The sequence below is a fragment of the Camelus bactrianus genome, chromosome 5, assembly GCF_048773025.1.
Source record: "Camelus bactrianus isolate YW-2024 breed Bactrian camel chromosome 5, ASM4877302v1, whole genome shotgun sequence".
Classification (NCBI taxonomy): Eukaryota; Metazoa; Chordata; class Mammalia; order Artiodactyla; family Camelidae; genus Camelus; species Camelus bactrianus.
In genome coordinates, this window is record NC_133543.1 from 105032836 (window position 1) to 105047817 (window position 14982).

Below are 14982 nucleotides of genomic sequence, written 5' to 3' on the forward strand. Positions count from 1 at the left end.
GTCAGAGTACCTGATGGTAGAAGGTCTATAGTGGTGAAATCTGCTCAGTGTTCAGGCACTTCTTCTAAAAGCCTAGGGAGTAAAAGTAAGACTGCAGGTTTGCAGACGTCACTCGTGTCTGACATCCTCTCTCTGGACTCTGCCCACATAGTCTGGGGGCCTGTTTGTCTGAGGGCGATCTTCCTCCTTGTGGTGAAGGTGAGGTGGGGGGATGGGGTTAGGTGATTTTATGAAGTTTATTTAATTTTTGCTACTAGGTTCTATAAATTATTTGGAATCTAGAACACATCACGTACCGTTTTGTTTTCACATTGAGCTGTCTTTTATCACAGAATCGTTAGTATTGAAAAGGATCTGATTAACCACCACCTCCACCCATCGCAGGGCATTTTCCGGAATAAAAGCTGGGGCTGGGAGTGGTGGGGTGAGCATTGGCTAAGGGCAGAGTGGGGTTGGATTTACACACACCCCCCTGCCCCCAGGCTTCCGCTGCGTCCTTCCTCCTTTCCCACTGTGCCTGCCTTTTCATTTGTTTGGCCTTTTTCCTAATCACAGCGTGGTGGACACCTTTCTGTTTGTGTGAGCTGCCCTCCCCACACCAGGACTCGAGGTGGACGACCGCCCCTCCCTGGTGTTTGAGGGACGGCATTGCCCAGGATGTGGGGTGTCACGGGCCTCGGGGGGTCGCACAGGTGAGGCAGCGTGTGCAGGTGAAACCTGCAGGGCCTTCTCCCCAGGTTTCCGGTGCCAAACTTCCTTTCTTGATGCTCTGGCCACATGGGCCTCCAGCAGACGGCAGAGCAGCGTCCTGGGGGAGGTGTGGTCAGGCGGGCAGGGCAGTCCCCGGGTGTGCAGAGGCCCCGGGGCCCCTAATCCGGCGCCCTTTCTCCTCGGAGCTTTGAGGGCTTGCCTGGCAGCACAAGTTTGGCATTTTTTTCTCCGATTCCTTACGTTGACTGAATGGCTGAGTTGCTTAGTCTGAAAAGTCAGTTATGCTTATTAGAAAGGGACGCAAAGGGCCCATCTCCTGCTGCGCTGCAGCGAGTGATGCGGCCCAGGCAAGGCACCACTAGTGAGAATTCCGCTTGACCGCCATCCGCAGAGAAAGGGCCTGGTGAGTGCCGTGTTCCGTCTACTTCCTCAGGCTGCCAGTGCACAGGTGTGTGTTTTGATCCTCCCGAAAGAGGCGCCCAGAATATGTCAAGGGAGCTGGTTGGGTTTTGTTTTTGTTTGTTTGCTTTTTGTTTTTCACACGACGGAAATTTTAGCCAGCTTCCTTGACGGTGGACCATGCAGACCGTGCTTGTCCCCGGAGCCATGTGCTGATTTTTCAGGGGAGGTGGCCTGGGGGCCAAATCTGGGCTCTGTCACTTCTGAGCTGTATGTTCTGTGGCAAACCATTTCTTTTTTTTTTTTTTTTAAATAGACTTTATTTTTTAGAGCAGTTTTAAGTTCACAGCGAAATTGAGTGGGTGTTTCAGAAATTTCCCCTCTGCCCCTCCACCTCCGACACGCACAGCCTCCTGGTTCCCAACACAGCCCGGGGGTGCCTCCACTACTAACCTGCATCGGCATATCGTCGTCAAAGCCTTGGCAGACTTTTGAGCCAAATTTTTCCAGCTTCAAGGTAGAAAGTATGTCACAAAGTAGTTTTGCATTTTTTACTAAATGCGAATATGTGCACAGGAGGCGTCTGAGGTGCGGAGCACCGAGCGTCCGTGGTGGGGATCGGATCCAGCCACCAGAAGTATCTTCAGGAGTGAAGACTGCAGAACATTTCATTCACATGGAAGAAAGAAGGGAGAACAAACCAGGGTCCTGTGCAGGTCCCAGGGTCTCGACCCCGCCGATTCCTTCTGGGTCTCTGGAACAGTCTGAGCAGCAGAGGAGTGAGCAGTGGCTGGCATCTGACATCTCGAGCTGCGGGGCTGCGGGACACGGAGCCTGTTGCGGGCCGAGAGCGGCCATGCTGTGTTTCTAGTGTAGTTTGCACGTTCTCCCCTTTTTAATGTTTATCTATAAGCACACGAAGCAAAACAAAGTAACTTCTTTTAGGATGTAATTTCGTAAAGCAGGGTCAGCACACGTTTTCCCTCTTGTTCTTCCGGGAGGAGGAGGCTGGCCCGTGGCTGGTGAGCGCCTGACCTCGCGTTTCTGCAGGAAGCGTTCGACTATGCTGCTCGTTCCAGAATCGATCAGTAGACCGTCCGCCGACTTTGAAACCAAGATTCACTAAGTCACAGCACTGGGGCTGCATGTCCCTCTTCTGTTAAATTCCTTCCTTTCTAGACTTTCTTAAACTTAAAGCTGAGTGAGTACTAGACGGGTGGTTGTGCCGCGCTGCTGCGGGTAACAGCAGACAGGCTGTCTCTGGAACAGCAGCAGGAGGCCGTCTCGTGGGCTCGTTGCTCTTCGGTGAACTTGTCTTCCTCGGTGGAACCTCTGGGATGAGGGTGTCTTGTGGTCGAGTCTCAGCCTCAGACGTGCTGATGTCTTACTTCAGATCAGGGAAAAGCAAGTGGAGGTGAGTCTGCTGCTCAGGTGTGCAGACCCCTCACGAGCCACAGTTTAGGATCCCTCGAGCCAAGAGGACTGTTTTTTCCGTTTGTCTAACGTGTCTCTTCTTCTTAAGAGAGATGAAACAACATTCAATTAGAAGTATGCTGTTTTATATTTTTATTATAAAATAAATACAGATATAGAAAAACCCCATGAATCTAATGTACAGATTAATGAATGATAAGGTGGACACTGTCCAGTCTGCGGCGGAACTGTGCCAGCCACCCGAGACCCCTGCCCTGGGCACCCCCCCGGGGACCACTGCCCCGCGCCAAGGACTGCGCACCCCCCCAGGGACCGCGGCCCCAGCTCTTGCAGGGAGAACCCCTTATGTGTTCTTCTCACACCTTCGCACCCGAATGTGCCCTTGGACACCGTAGGTTAGTCTCACTCGTGTTTTTTAAAGAAGTGTGTGTTTAAACGTAACTTTCTTACAATAAGTAGAAGAGAAAGAACCTGAAGAAATTTTGTCCATCTAAAATTACTGTGAAAAATATACATGACAGTCACACAGTGGAGTAAACAGCAGAAGCGGCTTCGGAAGTAGGTCTCGGTTGTGTGTGTGTCTTGAGACGCGTAGCTTCACTTGAAAGGGGGGGGTCTCGGCGGTGCCCAGAGGGGCCACCCGTGACCTGTTTGAGAAGAAGGTCGGGGAGGTGCTGCGAGCTGGCCAGAGCTCCTTCCTCCTGTCTTCACAATGAGTCGCCTTGAGGGTGGGGGTTGCCTTTGTTCACACCCCTCACTTTTGCATGAACTGGTCACGTTTATGAAATTAAAATGAAAAGGCTCGTGTCTGTGGTCCTCAGAGCCTCACGTATCTCCTGGCAGCAAGCAGCGTGAAGACAGGGCCCCTGAATCGTGGTCTGTCCGTGACCTTGGTCTCCATGGTCTGCGTGGTGCCGTGTGCGGTGGCGTAGCCCAGGCTCCTGGATGCCTGGGACGGTGACGCAGTAAACGCTTAGCAGACACTTAGAGTGAGAATTTGACTCCTGCTCCCGGGGGCGTGCAGCCCGGAGAGAGGGTTCTGAGGGTGGTCAGTGACTGCGAGCGTGTGTCCAGCGTGTGCCCCCTGTGTGCCAGCGTGCGCGAGGCGACCCGAGTGCCAGCCAGCGTGGGGCCAGCTGTTGAGCGGCAGGAGCTGGGAGGGAGCAGACTTGGCCACGTGATGCCGTCGTCATCCTCATGCTGCTCACGTTTCCCCTTTCCCAGGGGCTTCCACTTCGTCTCCCGTTGGCTTGTTTGTTAAGTCAGACATGCGTGGAAGTCCTTACCCGCGCGGTGGGGAAGGCCTCTGCTGAGCAGGGTGGAAGTGTGCGGTGGGCGTTGCTTGGCAGCAGGTCACTGAGAAGCTTTTCGAGCTTCACAGCCGCTGTGTGCTTTCCTGGTTAAACACGTGGCATTTGTTTCTGCCACGCTGTGTTTCGCTGCTAAGTATTTTTCTTTAAATTGACTTTCATGTGTAAATAAACATTTAAGAAGGGAATTTGCCGTAAATAGAAGGTAACTGTGTTAACAAGTATAATTAAAAGCAAACAGTGTTAGTAGATTCTGGGTGATACGTAGCCTGCTCTTTCTTTGTTAAAAACGATGAAGCGATTGGCTCTGTTCAACTTAGTAGCTGAAACCTGGAGACCTTTCCGCTGGCCCAGCAAAGGCTGAAAAGGGCACGAGCGTCTCCCCAGGCCGGCTCCTTGACCCTCTCAGACCCTCGGTGTCATCATCTGTTCGGTGGCGGTGGCTGTGATGGCAACAAGGTTATTGTGAGGGTGAGACTGGGGCACGGTGCATGCAGGGAAGACCTGACACCAGGTCTGTGCCCTTCATGACACTTGCCAGGCTGGCGTTGGTGGCCATCGGTGCCAGGTCTGAAATCACCTCCCGGAGCCCTGGTGGCACCCACTCTGGCCTGTGAGACGCAACCCGAACACCCGAGGAGGGCATAGCTGGCCAGGACAAACCTGGCTGTCTGTCTGCTTTCCTTGGCACGTCCCCCCGAGTCAGCAGAGGAGGGCCCTGACCGTGCAGCTTGTGCTGTGTGCCCGAGGAGCTCTGCTGAGAGCCGCTGCCTGGCACTTAGGACATGTGGTCAGCACATGAGTGTCTGGCTGGTGGAGGGAAGGTGGGCCGGGGAACCCCAGGCCATCTGCCGGCCTCTCCCTCCCTGGTGAGTAGTGGTGAAGTGGCTCGTTCATAAGGCTTTGTGGGTTAACCGGGTTCACGTGCTGCCTGGTGCCTGCAGGGCGTCCGGGAAACACTGTTCTGGGGGTGGTGCTTGTTAGTGTTCTAGGCTCACCAACCCACGTATGCGTGGAAGGTAATACCATTTAAATCTGTGTTTTGACATAATTTAAGACCCATAGAACTGCAAAAAAGCATGGAGAATTCCCATGTCTCTGTAATGTTCTTACTTTCTTTTAACATCTCAGTAACTGGTGGTGGTGGTTTGGGTTTCTTGTTTGTTTCAGTGTACCCTCACTCCGCTGGTGAAGAATGGGGGAGACCGAAGGGACGTACAGGGCCCTGCAGACCCCAGGGACACGCTTGGGTGCCCAGATCCCCGCGGGCATCAGCACCCTCGAGCCCGGGCAGACCCCCACGTTGGCGGCGGCGGTGCGGACCCCGGCCAGGTTGCACATCCGGGTGCAGCTGCTGGACGACACCATGGAGGTGTTTGACGTCGAGGTGAGAGCATGCGTTCTGGAGGCATGACTCCTGACGTTTTCTGGAAGTCAAGTGTTATGTGTGAAATTCCATCTTGCTGGTTAGATGGTGCCTGTTTACCAGGTTGACCAGGAGTGGCTTTAGTAACACAATCAAGCCCTTGAGAACAGTGAGTCTGCGTTTCTCCCTTCAGTGTGAGGAGTGGTGTTCTCCTGTCTTTCCATTCAAATTCTGGGATAAAATGGTCCTCACATTCTTCTGCTTCGAGAGGTCGGCTGCGGGCTGCAGAGCGTGGGCTGGAGCCGGGCTGTCGCCGCCCAGGTCCTGCTCGCTGAGCCACCCTTCCTGGGCCAGGGCTGTCCCTTAGCCCCTCGTGTCCACGTCCTCATCTGAATGTGGGGGTGACTCCTGTCCCCTGCTTGGGATGGCTGGGGTGAGAACTGAGCTCCCCTCGTGGAGAGCCTGGCACGAAGGAGATTTGCACAGTGCTAGCACAGAACTTGTTTTTCTAGGTCAGCAGTAATAAAATTTTTATTTTGAAGATTCCCTAATAATAGGTTGCTCTGATAAGGTTGGCAAAAGTAGTTGAATATAGCAAATATTAGGAAACACTTTTCCTGGTTTTCTAAATGGCATTCAAATGTTCTTTTTAAAAATTACTTATTTTCACAAGTAATGCATAAATATATTTTTTCTAATATTTTTATATTAGTTTAATGCCTTTAGAAGCTTTTTCCTGCCCTTAAAGTCACAAAAGTAAAGACAAGAGAATGAACTTAAACTTGAGCAGGAGGTTCATTTGTGCTTGGGGATGCCTGTGGAGAAGGCAGGATGCTACACAGAAAACAAGAAGATGATTGAGCAGTGGGCCGGGCAGGGGGCTGGGCAGTGAGGAGCCTCAGAGGAAACTTCCGTGAGGTTCTGGCAGTTCCTGAAGGAGGAGTCGTCACATGCGAGAGGGCGCAGAGGAGGGAGGGCAGGGAGCGAGAGGCTGCTGGGAGATGGGGGAGTGGAGGTGCCCCCTTGCTTGGAGCCCAGGGTGCACCGGCCCCTCTTGCGTGAGTGTTTGATAGCACTACCCAGGGCCTGATTCTTAGTGTCTGAACTCAAGGAGCCCTGAGTGCTTCCTTTAAGGCCTTACTTGAGGAGGAGTTGAATGAGTGCTGTTTCATCAGGGCAGCAGTACTTGGAACTGGCAGGACCTGTCTGTCCAACTTCCCCCATCACCCCTGTGTTGCAAGAGGCAGCCTTGGCAGGGAAGGTGGTTTGAGACAGGCTGCCTTTGAGCTCTGGAGACCCGGGGTGGCTGCCGGTGCTCCGACAGAGCTTCCTGTCTCACGCGGTGCTCTGACGAATCACCTGTAGGAAACGGGGCAAAGGTCTGGGGGTTCGTTGGGCTCCCAGGTCGCTTCCAGACAAATGTCGGGAAGAAAATCCACCATGTGATCATCCTGCAGTGAGCACATTTGCTATGATCTAGGCTTAAAACGGGCTCAAATTTTTTGAAAGAGAAAAAGCAAGAAGGAAGGAAGAAAAGGAAAGGATTGCATTATTTAGGGTTTATTTTCAGAGCATCCTTTTTTGTCCATCTTAATGGTTTTTATCAGCTAAACCTAGGACCCAAAAAGAAAAAAGCAGACATTTATTGTTAAGTTACAAATAAAATGTAGTCCCTCTCTGAGAAATTAACTTTCAAATCAGAGGTAGCATTTTGTAAAGGTTCAAAATACAAAGAGCCTGTCAAAGTTTTAATGAATGAGGTGGTTTCTGTTGTCCAGACAGCGCCATCAGGCTTGGTGCTGTGATGCGCCGGCAGAAGTTAGCAAATCAGGTTGCTGGTGTGCACCCTGAGTGGGGTAGGCCCTGTTCAAGTCGTGTTAGCCCGATGCACACTTTTTGGAGGGAGTTAAAACTCAGTGCATTTTTTGGTAAGTGGGTTGTATTCCACTTCTACGTACCCTGTCGTCCACAACTGTGTCAGTTAGATTTGCTAAGTAACAAACTATCCAAAAACTTAGTAACTTAAAACAACAAATATTTAATATTTCCGCATGTGTGAGTGTTGACTGGGAGGTTCTGGGCTGGCTCAGAGGGCTGAGTGGTCTAGGGTGGCCTTGCACACGTCTGGGGCCCCGACCGGAGCCTCACTCTCCAGGGAGCCAGCTTGGCCTTGTTCGCACGGTGGTGGAAGTATCCTCAGAAGTGGGAGCTGCATGTCCCTCGAGGTCTCGGCTTGGGATTCATGCCCTGGGGCTCCCACCAGGCTTTCCTGACCACGGCGGGCTGCCAGGCCTGTCCAGATTCAAGGGGTGGAAAAGTGGGGCCACTTGGGTGGGGGTGCCCCACGGCATCTGTGATCTGCAGGCTGTCCCAGCAGCTCTTGCCCCGAGTCAGGAACACAGTCTGTGGAAGGAAAATGTCTCTGAAGCTCTGGTATCTGGTGTCAGTAGGCTGGGCGGCTTTGCCAGATGACGACTTGGAGGGGCCATATCGAGCATGCAGAGCGCCCTCCCCAGAGCTGCCACCCCAGAGCTCTCGGAAGGGGCTGCCTGGGAAGGCAGGTGTGCCCTGTCCCTCTCCCCATGTCTCTGGGGCCACAGTGCACAGACCCCAGAGATGCACAGCTCAAAGCTGGTTGCTCCCTGGGCCTCCAGCACTGTCCACCGTCACTCGTCCAGGGGTCTTCTGTGCCTTGACCCCACCCCTGCCCTTTATGTTGGAACCGAGGGACTGCTGCGGTCAGGTGAGTTTGCTGTTGCAGCTGTAGGTGGTGTGGGCTCAATGCAGGGCAGTGAGGTCCCTGCCCAGGCGGGTCTGTTGGTGGCAGACGCTTCCTGCCCCCAGAGCCCTGCGGCCCCTCCTCCTGGGAAGCTGGATCCGGGAGGCCTGCGTCGGCGTTTGGATCGGGCCAATAAGTGTGTGCTGAATGAACGCAGTCAAAGCTTAGTTTAGGCAACAAGCTTTCTTCGAGTGTTTCTGGTTTTCCCTTTAAAGCTGTGTTTTCTGACCTTCAGGATTCAAGTGTTTTCTTTCTTTCGGGTTCCGGGCCGCCTACAGCTGTCTTACTGTGTACTTCTTTGGTTTATTTTTCTCAGGTTTTAAGCAGTAGTGTCCGTGAGCTGGCAGGGCTGACGTGCTGGTACGACCTGTCATGCACAGACGGTCCACAGCGCTGGCTTGCGCGGAGGGTGCAGGACCCCCTGTTTGACACTGAAGTTTTATTCTTAAGGGACCTTTTTAACTTAGGGAAGAATTTTGACATTTCGTCATTTTTGAAATGGTGTATTTTGCCTCAGTGAGAATGCATAGTGGCCCGGCCTGAAGCCCTGCCTGCTGGTGCCTGTCTTTGCAGGCGGAGTCTGTGACTCAGCGATTCAGGCTTGTCCCCAACACATAGGACGGCCTTCGCTCCCTCGCTGCGCCTTGTGCAAAGGGCGCGCTCTGTCTGCGGTCTCAGTTCTGTTCGGTCTCCCGCCCCAAGACTGTGCCCGTGAACTTGGTTTCCCACCAGTGCAGGCCCCACAGCAACCGCAGGTGCTCCGAGAGCCGGGACTGCGGGCAGGGCAGCCGGGCGGTGGCTGACGGGTTCCAGGGGCTGGTCCTCTGGCTCTTCCTTCTAGACCCAGAGAACACGTGCTGCCCACAAGGCAAGCTGGTCTGAAGCTGGAAGCCAGGGTCCGCTTTGTAACAGTGTTGACAGGTAAAGTTGAGCTGAAACTCTTTAACAGCTTCACTGAGATATAATTCACAGAAGCGGACAGTTACTTACTTAAAGTGTACAGTTCGGTGGTTTTTAATACATTTGCAGATAAGCACAACCATCACCACAGTCAATTCCAGAATGTTTTCATCACCTCACAAAGAAACCCCCACCCTTTAGCTGGCACCTCCCGTCCCCAAGGCCTCCACGCCCCTCCTCTCAGCTCTGAGCACACAGTCACCTGCTCTCTGTCTCCACAGATGTCACTGCTGTGGGCGTGTCGTCTCAGTGGACTTGTGTGTGGTCTCCTGTGACTGGCTGCTTTGACTTGGCGTCATGCCTCACGCGTGCCGTCGCTGCATGCTCTTTATGGGCAGTAACGTCCCACTGCATGGCTCACCGTGTGTCCATCCACGAGCTGGCGGGCATTCCACGTTCTGGCTGCCGTGACATTCGTGCACACGATTTTGTGTGGGCACATGCTTGCCTTTATCTTGGGCAGGTACCTAGGGGCGGAGCTGCTGGGCTGTGCAGTAACTCTGTGTTGTTTAAGGGACTGACAGACTGCTTTCCAAAGTGGCTGCACCATTTTACATCCCACCAGCTACTATGAGGGTTCTGATTTCTCCACATGCTCACCTACACATATTATTACCTGACTTTTTGGCTCCAGCCATCCTAGGAGGTGTGACGTAGTATCTCATTGTGGCTTAAGATGAAATTTTTAAAAATTTTAATGGCTGAAGAAGGTAAAAAACTTTAATGGCTATAAAAACATGAGAATTGTACCATTAAAAATTGTCTTTGGGGGTGGTTCCTTGGATGGATTATGAGCTGAGCCTCTCGGTGAGCCGACCTGCCACAAGTTGTGAGGAGTGAAGTTTCCATGCCCTGAGTTGTGAGGACCACAGAGACAGTACAGCTGAGGGCCCTGGGGAGCCTGGGGAGGAGGCTGGCAAGAGGCAGAAGCTTCTTGTAAAAGTCTGACATTTTAAAGTTTCACGTGGCATTGTCTTGTGCATTTATAGGGACTTTTATCCACACCATGTGCTAAAGGCAACATTTACCTCATTTGTAAGTAATCACTGGTATCTATGATTACCTCGTCCACACAAATCATTTGCTGCAACAAACGTACGCTTGTTAGGGTTACGTAAGGCAACGCCGTAGGATGCACTTTGTGGATTTTCGTTTTGATTACCAGTTGCAGTAAAATACTTCTTTTGTGAGGAGAGCCTTTGCAGTAGTGGCCCCGAGAAGGGAGGGAGGGCCGGGGGGAGCAGGGCGAGGCTGTGGGGTCGGCTTCAGTTGTGTCCTATTTTAAGTGATGTTCGACATTTTTTGACAGGGTTCTTAGCTCCTCGAAGGTCGGTCAGTGGCCAGTTTTTTGATCAAGTCATGATTCGTTTTCAGTTAACTAAATGAATTCTGTGGTTTTGAAATTAGAAGTCTGGTCTCACTCGAGAAAGCCTTTTTTTCTGAGCTGTTCCAGAAACCATCTGGAACTCGTGTGTGCAAAGTCGAGGAGTAGAGACACTTCCGCTCCAGGCCCTCTTGGGTGGGAGACGCACCCGCTGTCCCAGGGGCCATGCAGGGGGGTCGGGCTGTGACTTCCATCCTTCCCAGGGCAGTGGCTCCTGCACTGGCGGGGGATGGTCCCCAGAGCTGCACAGTTGCTGGTCGCTCACTGCCGGCGGAGGAAGTGACGTGGGTCACAGCTTTCTGTGTCTGGGGGGTCGGCGTGTGGAAGGAGTGGAGTTTCGTGACAGAGCATCTGGGGCGAGTGAGCCCCCCCCGGCAGGGCCCCAGTTCTGTGAGTGTGCGGGGGAGCGTTCTTTGTCCTTGTGCTGTCTGCTCACACTCCCCTTCCTTGAACATGCTCAGAATTTTTAGAGTGGCCCTTCTTTCCTTCAAGAATTGCAAATGCTTCAGCTTAAATGTGTGGCAAGTGGGAGGGCAGAGTGTCTGTCGTGAAGTCCGTGCTAGGGGACCGGCAGTTGCTCTTCCAGTAAAAACTTAATGTTTTCTTTCTGGCCAGGAAGAAATAGCCAGAATTCCAGAGAGTATCATGGCCAGATGTTTGTCATTGCTCCCACACGAGCACCCTGAATATGGCAGATAAACCGCTTAGAACTTATTTTGGTCTGATCTCAGAAGAAAAGTTGGTAATTTGGCATCTGAAATATGGGATAATGTGGGCTTTCTGCAAACACTCTTACGTGTCTCTAGCATATATGACTATTATGTGATTTGCCCAGCTTTTGAAACTTATGATTCCGTCTTGGAAGTTGTTCTGTTTTTTTGACCCCGATGCCCAGGGATGTGGCAGGGTGGTTACAGGGCAGCAATGTGGACCCTTGTCTCCTTAGTTACCCAGTTGTGGTGTCCAGACTCCCCGTGCTGGCTGCAGCATGCACACACGTGCGCACACACACGCACGCACACACCTGCAGGTCAGTTGCACAGTCTTTGTTAGATGGCGCAGCCGTGCTGACCGATGGCAGATGCAGAAGAATCGGGAACTCCCCCCGTGAAAGCCCCACCCACGGCTGTGTAGCTGAGAGCAGCAGAGTCACGTGGGTCCTCAGCTGAGGGTCGTAGACATGAGGTTGGCTGATGGGTTGCTGTGACTTGTTACGCCATTTCTCCAGCACCTGAGACACGTGGGGGGCTTGTGTCCTTGGCGTCCCCGCAGGAGATGGGAAGCGGAGGCTGAATGAGCTGCCAGCGGACACAGGTAACAGCTGTGCCATCTGAGCCGTGAGCCCCGCACCCGCCCCGCGATGCTCTCGTTTCTAATCAGAGTTTGGTTCTCTTGTCCTAGAAGAGCTGGACTTCTGCTTATTTTACTGGTTTGGCCTTTGACCCTTGGCTCCCCTTCAGTTTCCGTCCCTTCCCAGAACCCTCGGATGCCTGCCCTCTTGGCCAGCTCCCCACAAGGAGATGCCTGCTCGAGGGTGACGCTTGCTGATCGTCTCTCCTCCAGGCCTTGTGCTCGGCCCTCCTTTCTGCAGCCGGCTTCCTTCTCTCTCTCTGAAGATGCGCCACATGGGGCAGGTTAGACCAAGTTTTAAACCTCAGCCCTAACCCCCAGTTGCGTGAGGAGGTGCCCTGTTCCACGTCTGGCAGCCGGTTCTCTCTGGGCCCCACCTGTACCTGCAGCCCAGGGCGGGATGATGTCCGAGCATGTCTGCCCCTGCTGGGGCCTCCAGGCAGGTGAGGGCTGTTCCCAGAGGCCACAAGGGCCCTGAGTCCTCCCTCCTTCAGCTGTCCAGCCAGGCACCTTGCCTCCCTTGCTGACGCGGAGGCGCTGGCTCACTCTGGGGCCTCTGAAGCACTGACCTCGTGCCCGGCGTCAGGATGCTGGGCGTTCCCACGTGTTGCCAGTGCGCATGGGGGTCTCTCCAGGACACGCTCCTGGCGCGGGTTCTGCTTGTGGGATGCGCCCACTTCAACCCTGCCCAGATCCGGGGGCTGCTCTAGAAGCTGCTGATGCCATTTCACATTCTTCGTCCACACAGGGTCCCTCTCAGTGTCCCTGCCCCTTCCCCTCCTATCCAGCCACCCTGTGCTTCCTGTGGCCCCTTCTGGGTCTCTTCTCTGCACTCGGCCATGGGTGCCCTGCCCCACGCAGCGGTTGTGGGACCTGTCACCAGCTGCCTTCTGCCCACCTTGGTCCTGCCGCCAGCTGGGTCGTGCCCAGGGTTCATCCATGTTGTAGCAGGTGTCAGAATTTCTTTCCTTTTTTAAGGCTGAGTAGTATTCCACTGTATGCATAGACCACCTTTTACTTATCCATTCAAACGGGAGACGTTTGGGTTGGTCACACCCATGTTTCAGCTGCTGTAAATGATGCTGTTATGACTGTGGACGTGCAAGTATCTCTTCAAAACTCTGCTTTCATTTCTTCTAGGGGTATGTGTTCGGCAGTGGGATTGCTGGATCATGCGGTAGTTCTATGTTTAACTTTTTGAGGAACCTCCCCACTGTTTTCCACAGTGGCTGCACTGTTTTACGTTCCCACCAGCCGTGCACAAGGGCTCCCCTTCTCCACATCCTCTCCCGCACCTCTTCTCTTCTGTCTTTGAGAGCAGCCATCCTGGTGGGTGTGGGCTGCGGTCTCCCCGTGCTTCCAACTTGCGCTTCCTGATGATGACTAGACGCTGGGCTGCTTTTCACGTGCTTCTTGACCATTTGTGCATCTTCTTTAGAGACATATCTGTTCAGGTCCTTTGCCCATTTTTGAATTGAGTTGTTTGGGTTTTGTTGTTGCTGAGTTTTAAGAGTTCTCTGTATATCCGGAGTCTTAACCCCTTATCAGATACATAATTTACCAATTTTTCCACACCATATTTGAAGTTAAAAAAAAATAGGAAGTTGAGAGTTGGGGAAATAGTAAATATATCACATTTGAATTTTTAACAGTCAGAGAATGCTGGAGGCATCACAGACAGTGGCGGTGTACAGTGAGGAAAAGGACAGAAGTGCAGACGCGCCGGGCCCTGAGGCCTGGACAGGCCTGCTGGCCGAGCCCCTGTCTCGCGGGCCAGCGCTGGTTGGTGGTGTTGACAGGCCTGCGCAGTGCTCAGGCGCCATTGTGGAAGCTGCGGGTACGAGGGGGCGGGGTGGACGGCGAAAGCCGGCACCTTCTTGGTTCTCACCCTGCAGTTGGAGCTTGACAGTCAACAAGAGAAAACGGAGCCCTTCGTGCGCAGGGGCAGGAGTGCAGGGCTTGCTCTTCAGCAGGAAGGCAGGGTGGGGTGCGGGCCCCTCTTCTCAGAAGCAGTGTCCCAGCTGGAAGGAGCAGCACGTGGCAGGGACAGAAGTGCCCCCAGGGCGTGGTGACTGGGTGGAGCCAGGCCAGGGCTACCCCAGCATGTGGTGTGGGCAGGAGGGCCGGGGTGTGGTGAGACCTGGTTTCATCCTGGACGTGTTCAGAAGCTGGGGCAGCAGACGTGGGCTCAGAAATCCAAGAACCAAGGTGATGCCAGATTTGGGGCAGAGACGGCTGGGGCTGCTGCTCTGGAGGGAGGATCGGGGCTGTCCGGGGCCACGTGGTGTGGGAGGCGCTCCTCTCTCCGCACCTGGGTGAGGAGGGGTCCCCGTCGCGTTCTCGGGCGTGGGACCCCCAGAAGGAGCTCAAGTTGCCCGTCTGTGCGCCGTCAGGCTGCTCCATGTTCTTCTGGAAACGCGAGTGTCAGAGACGTTGCTGCTGGCCCAGGCGGCAGCTTTCTAAAACTCTCCTCAGCCCTCGACTCCTGGATTGCAGTAATCATAGGCTTTCGTTTTTAGCGAGATTTTGACTAGTCGTTAAAGAGACGCATGAGAAACATCTGCAGGTGCTTCCAGGCTGTGGTTACGGGAATGTTCTCTGCACGTGTGTTTTGCTGCTAGGCGTGTCGTTTGTAGTTTCTGCGACACAGCTGCTTTTTGCCACAGTGGCAGAGGGTCCCTGCCTTCCTTAAGGGCTTTTTCTGATGACAGAGTCAGAATTCCTCCTTGGTCCTCTGCCTTAATCACCCACCTGGAGCTAAGAACCTTCTCAAAAGCTTCAGCCTAGACTTGTGCCTCGGGGTCATTGACGAAATCTAAGTTGTCTTTTAAAATAAATTGAACACTCCTGATTATGAAAAATGCATTCTTAGTGTCCTGCTTTTAGGCATTTATAATGTTTCCTCGTAGTTACATTCTTTGCATTTGTTCGATCCTTACTAATTTGTGGCCACATCCTTTTTTGCATATTTTGATATTGGAAACTGGTAAAGTCAGGTTTTTGTAGCAGAAGAAAAGCCTTTTTTTTCTTATTAAAGTGATTTTCAGTTAAGACAGCTCAGAATGACTTCAGGGCTGTAGACATGGCTGTCCTGGAAAACATGCGGGAACCTGACCTCTTTTCAATCAGATATGCTAAGCAAGGATAATCAGCTTTATAAGCTATTTGCCTTTGGCTTAAATGTACATCAATCCTGCATCTTTTAAAAGCATAGAAAGTAATACAAACATAGCCTAAATGAAGCTGTAAATATGAGTTGTATTATGAGATGAAATTACAAATTATGCAT

General features: G+C 52.9%; 1 protein-coding gene across 8 annotated transcripts in view; it reads left to right on the plus strand.

Moving 5' to 3' along the window:
* Positions 1 to 14982, plus strand: part of FARP2 (FERM, ARH/RhoGEF and pleckstrin domain protein 2) — an 81732-nt gene that overhangs the window by 8370 nt on the left and 58380 nt on the right. For 6 of the 8 annotated variants that reach the window (XM_074364738.1, XM_074364742.1, XM_074364740.1 and 3 more), the window contains exon 2: positions 5025 to 5241. In XM_074364738.1, the coding sequence (XP_074220839.1) occupies positions 5050 to 5241 (192 nt within the window). In that variant the 5' untranslated portion in view covers positions 5025 to 5049. Of the gene's footprint in view, positions 1 to 669; positions 680 to 5023; positions 5242 to 14982 lie in introns of those variants that run through there. The other 2 variants (XM_074364739.1, XM_074364745.1) reach the window with 2 other exon arrangements.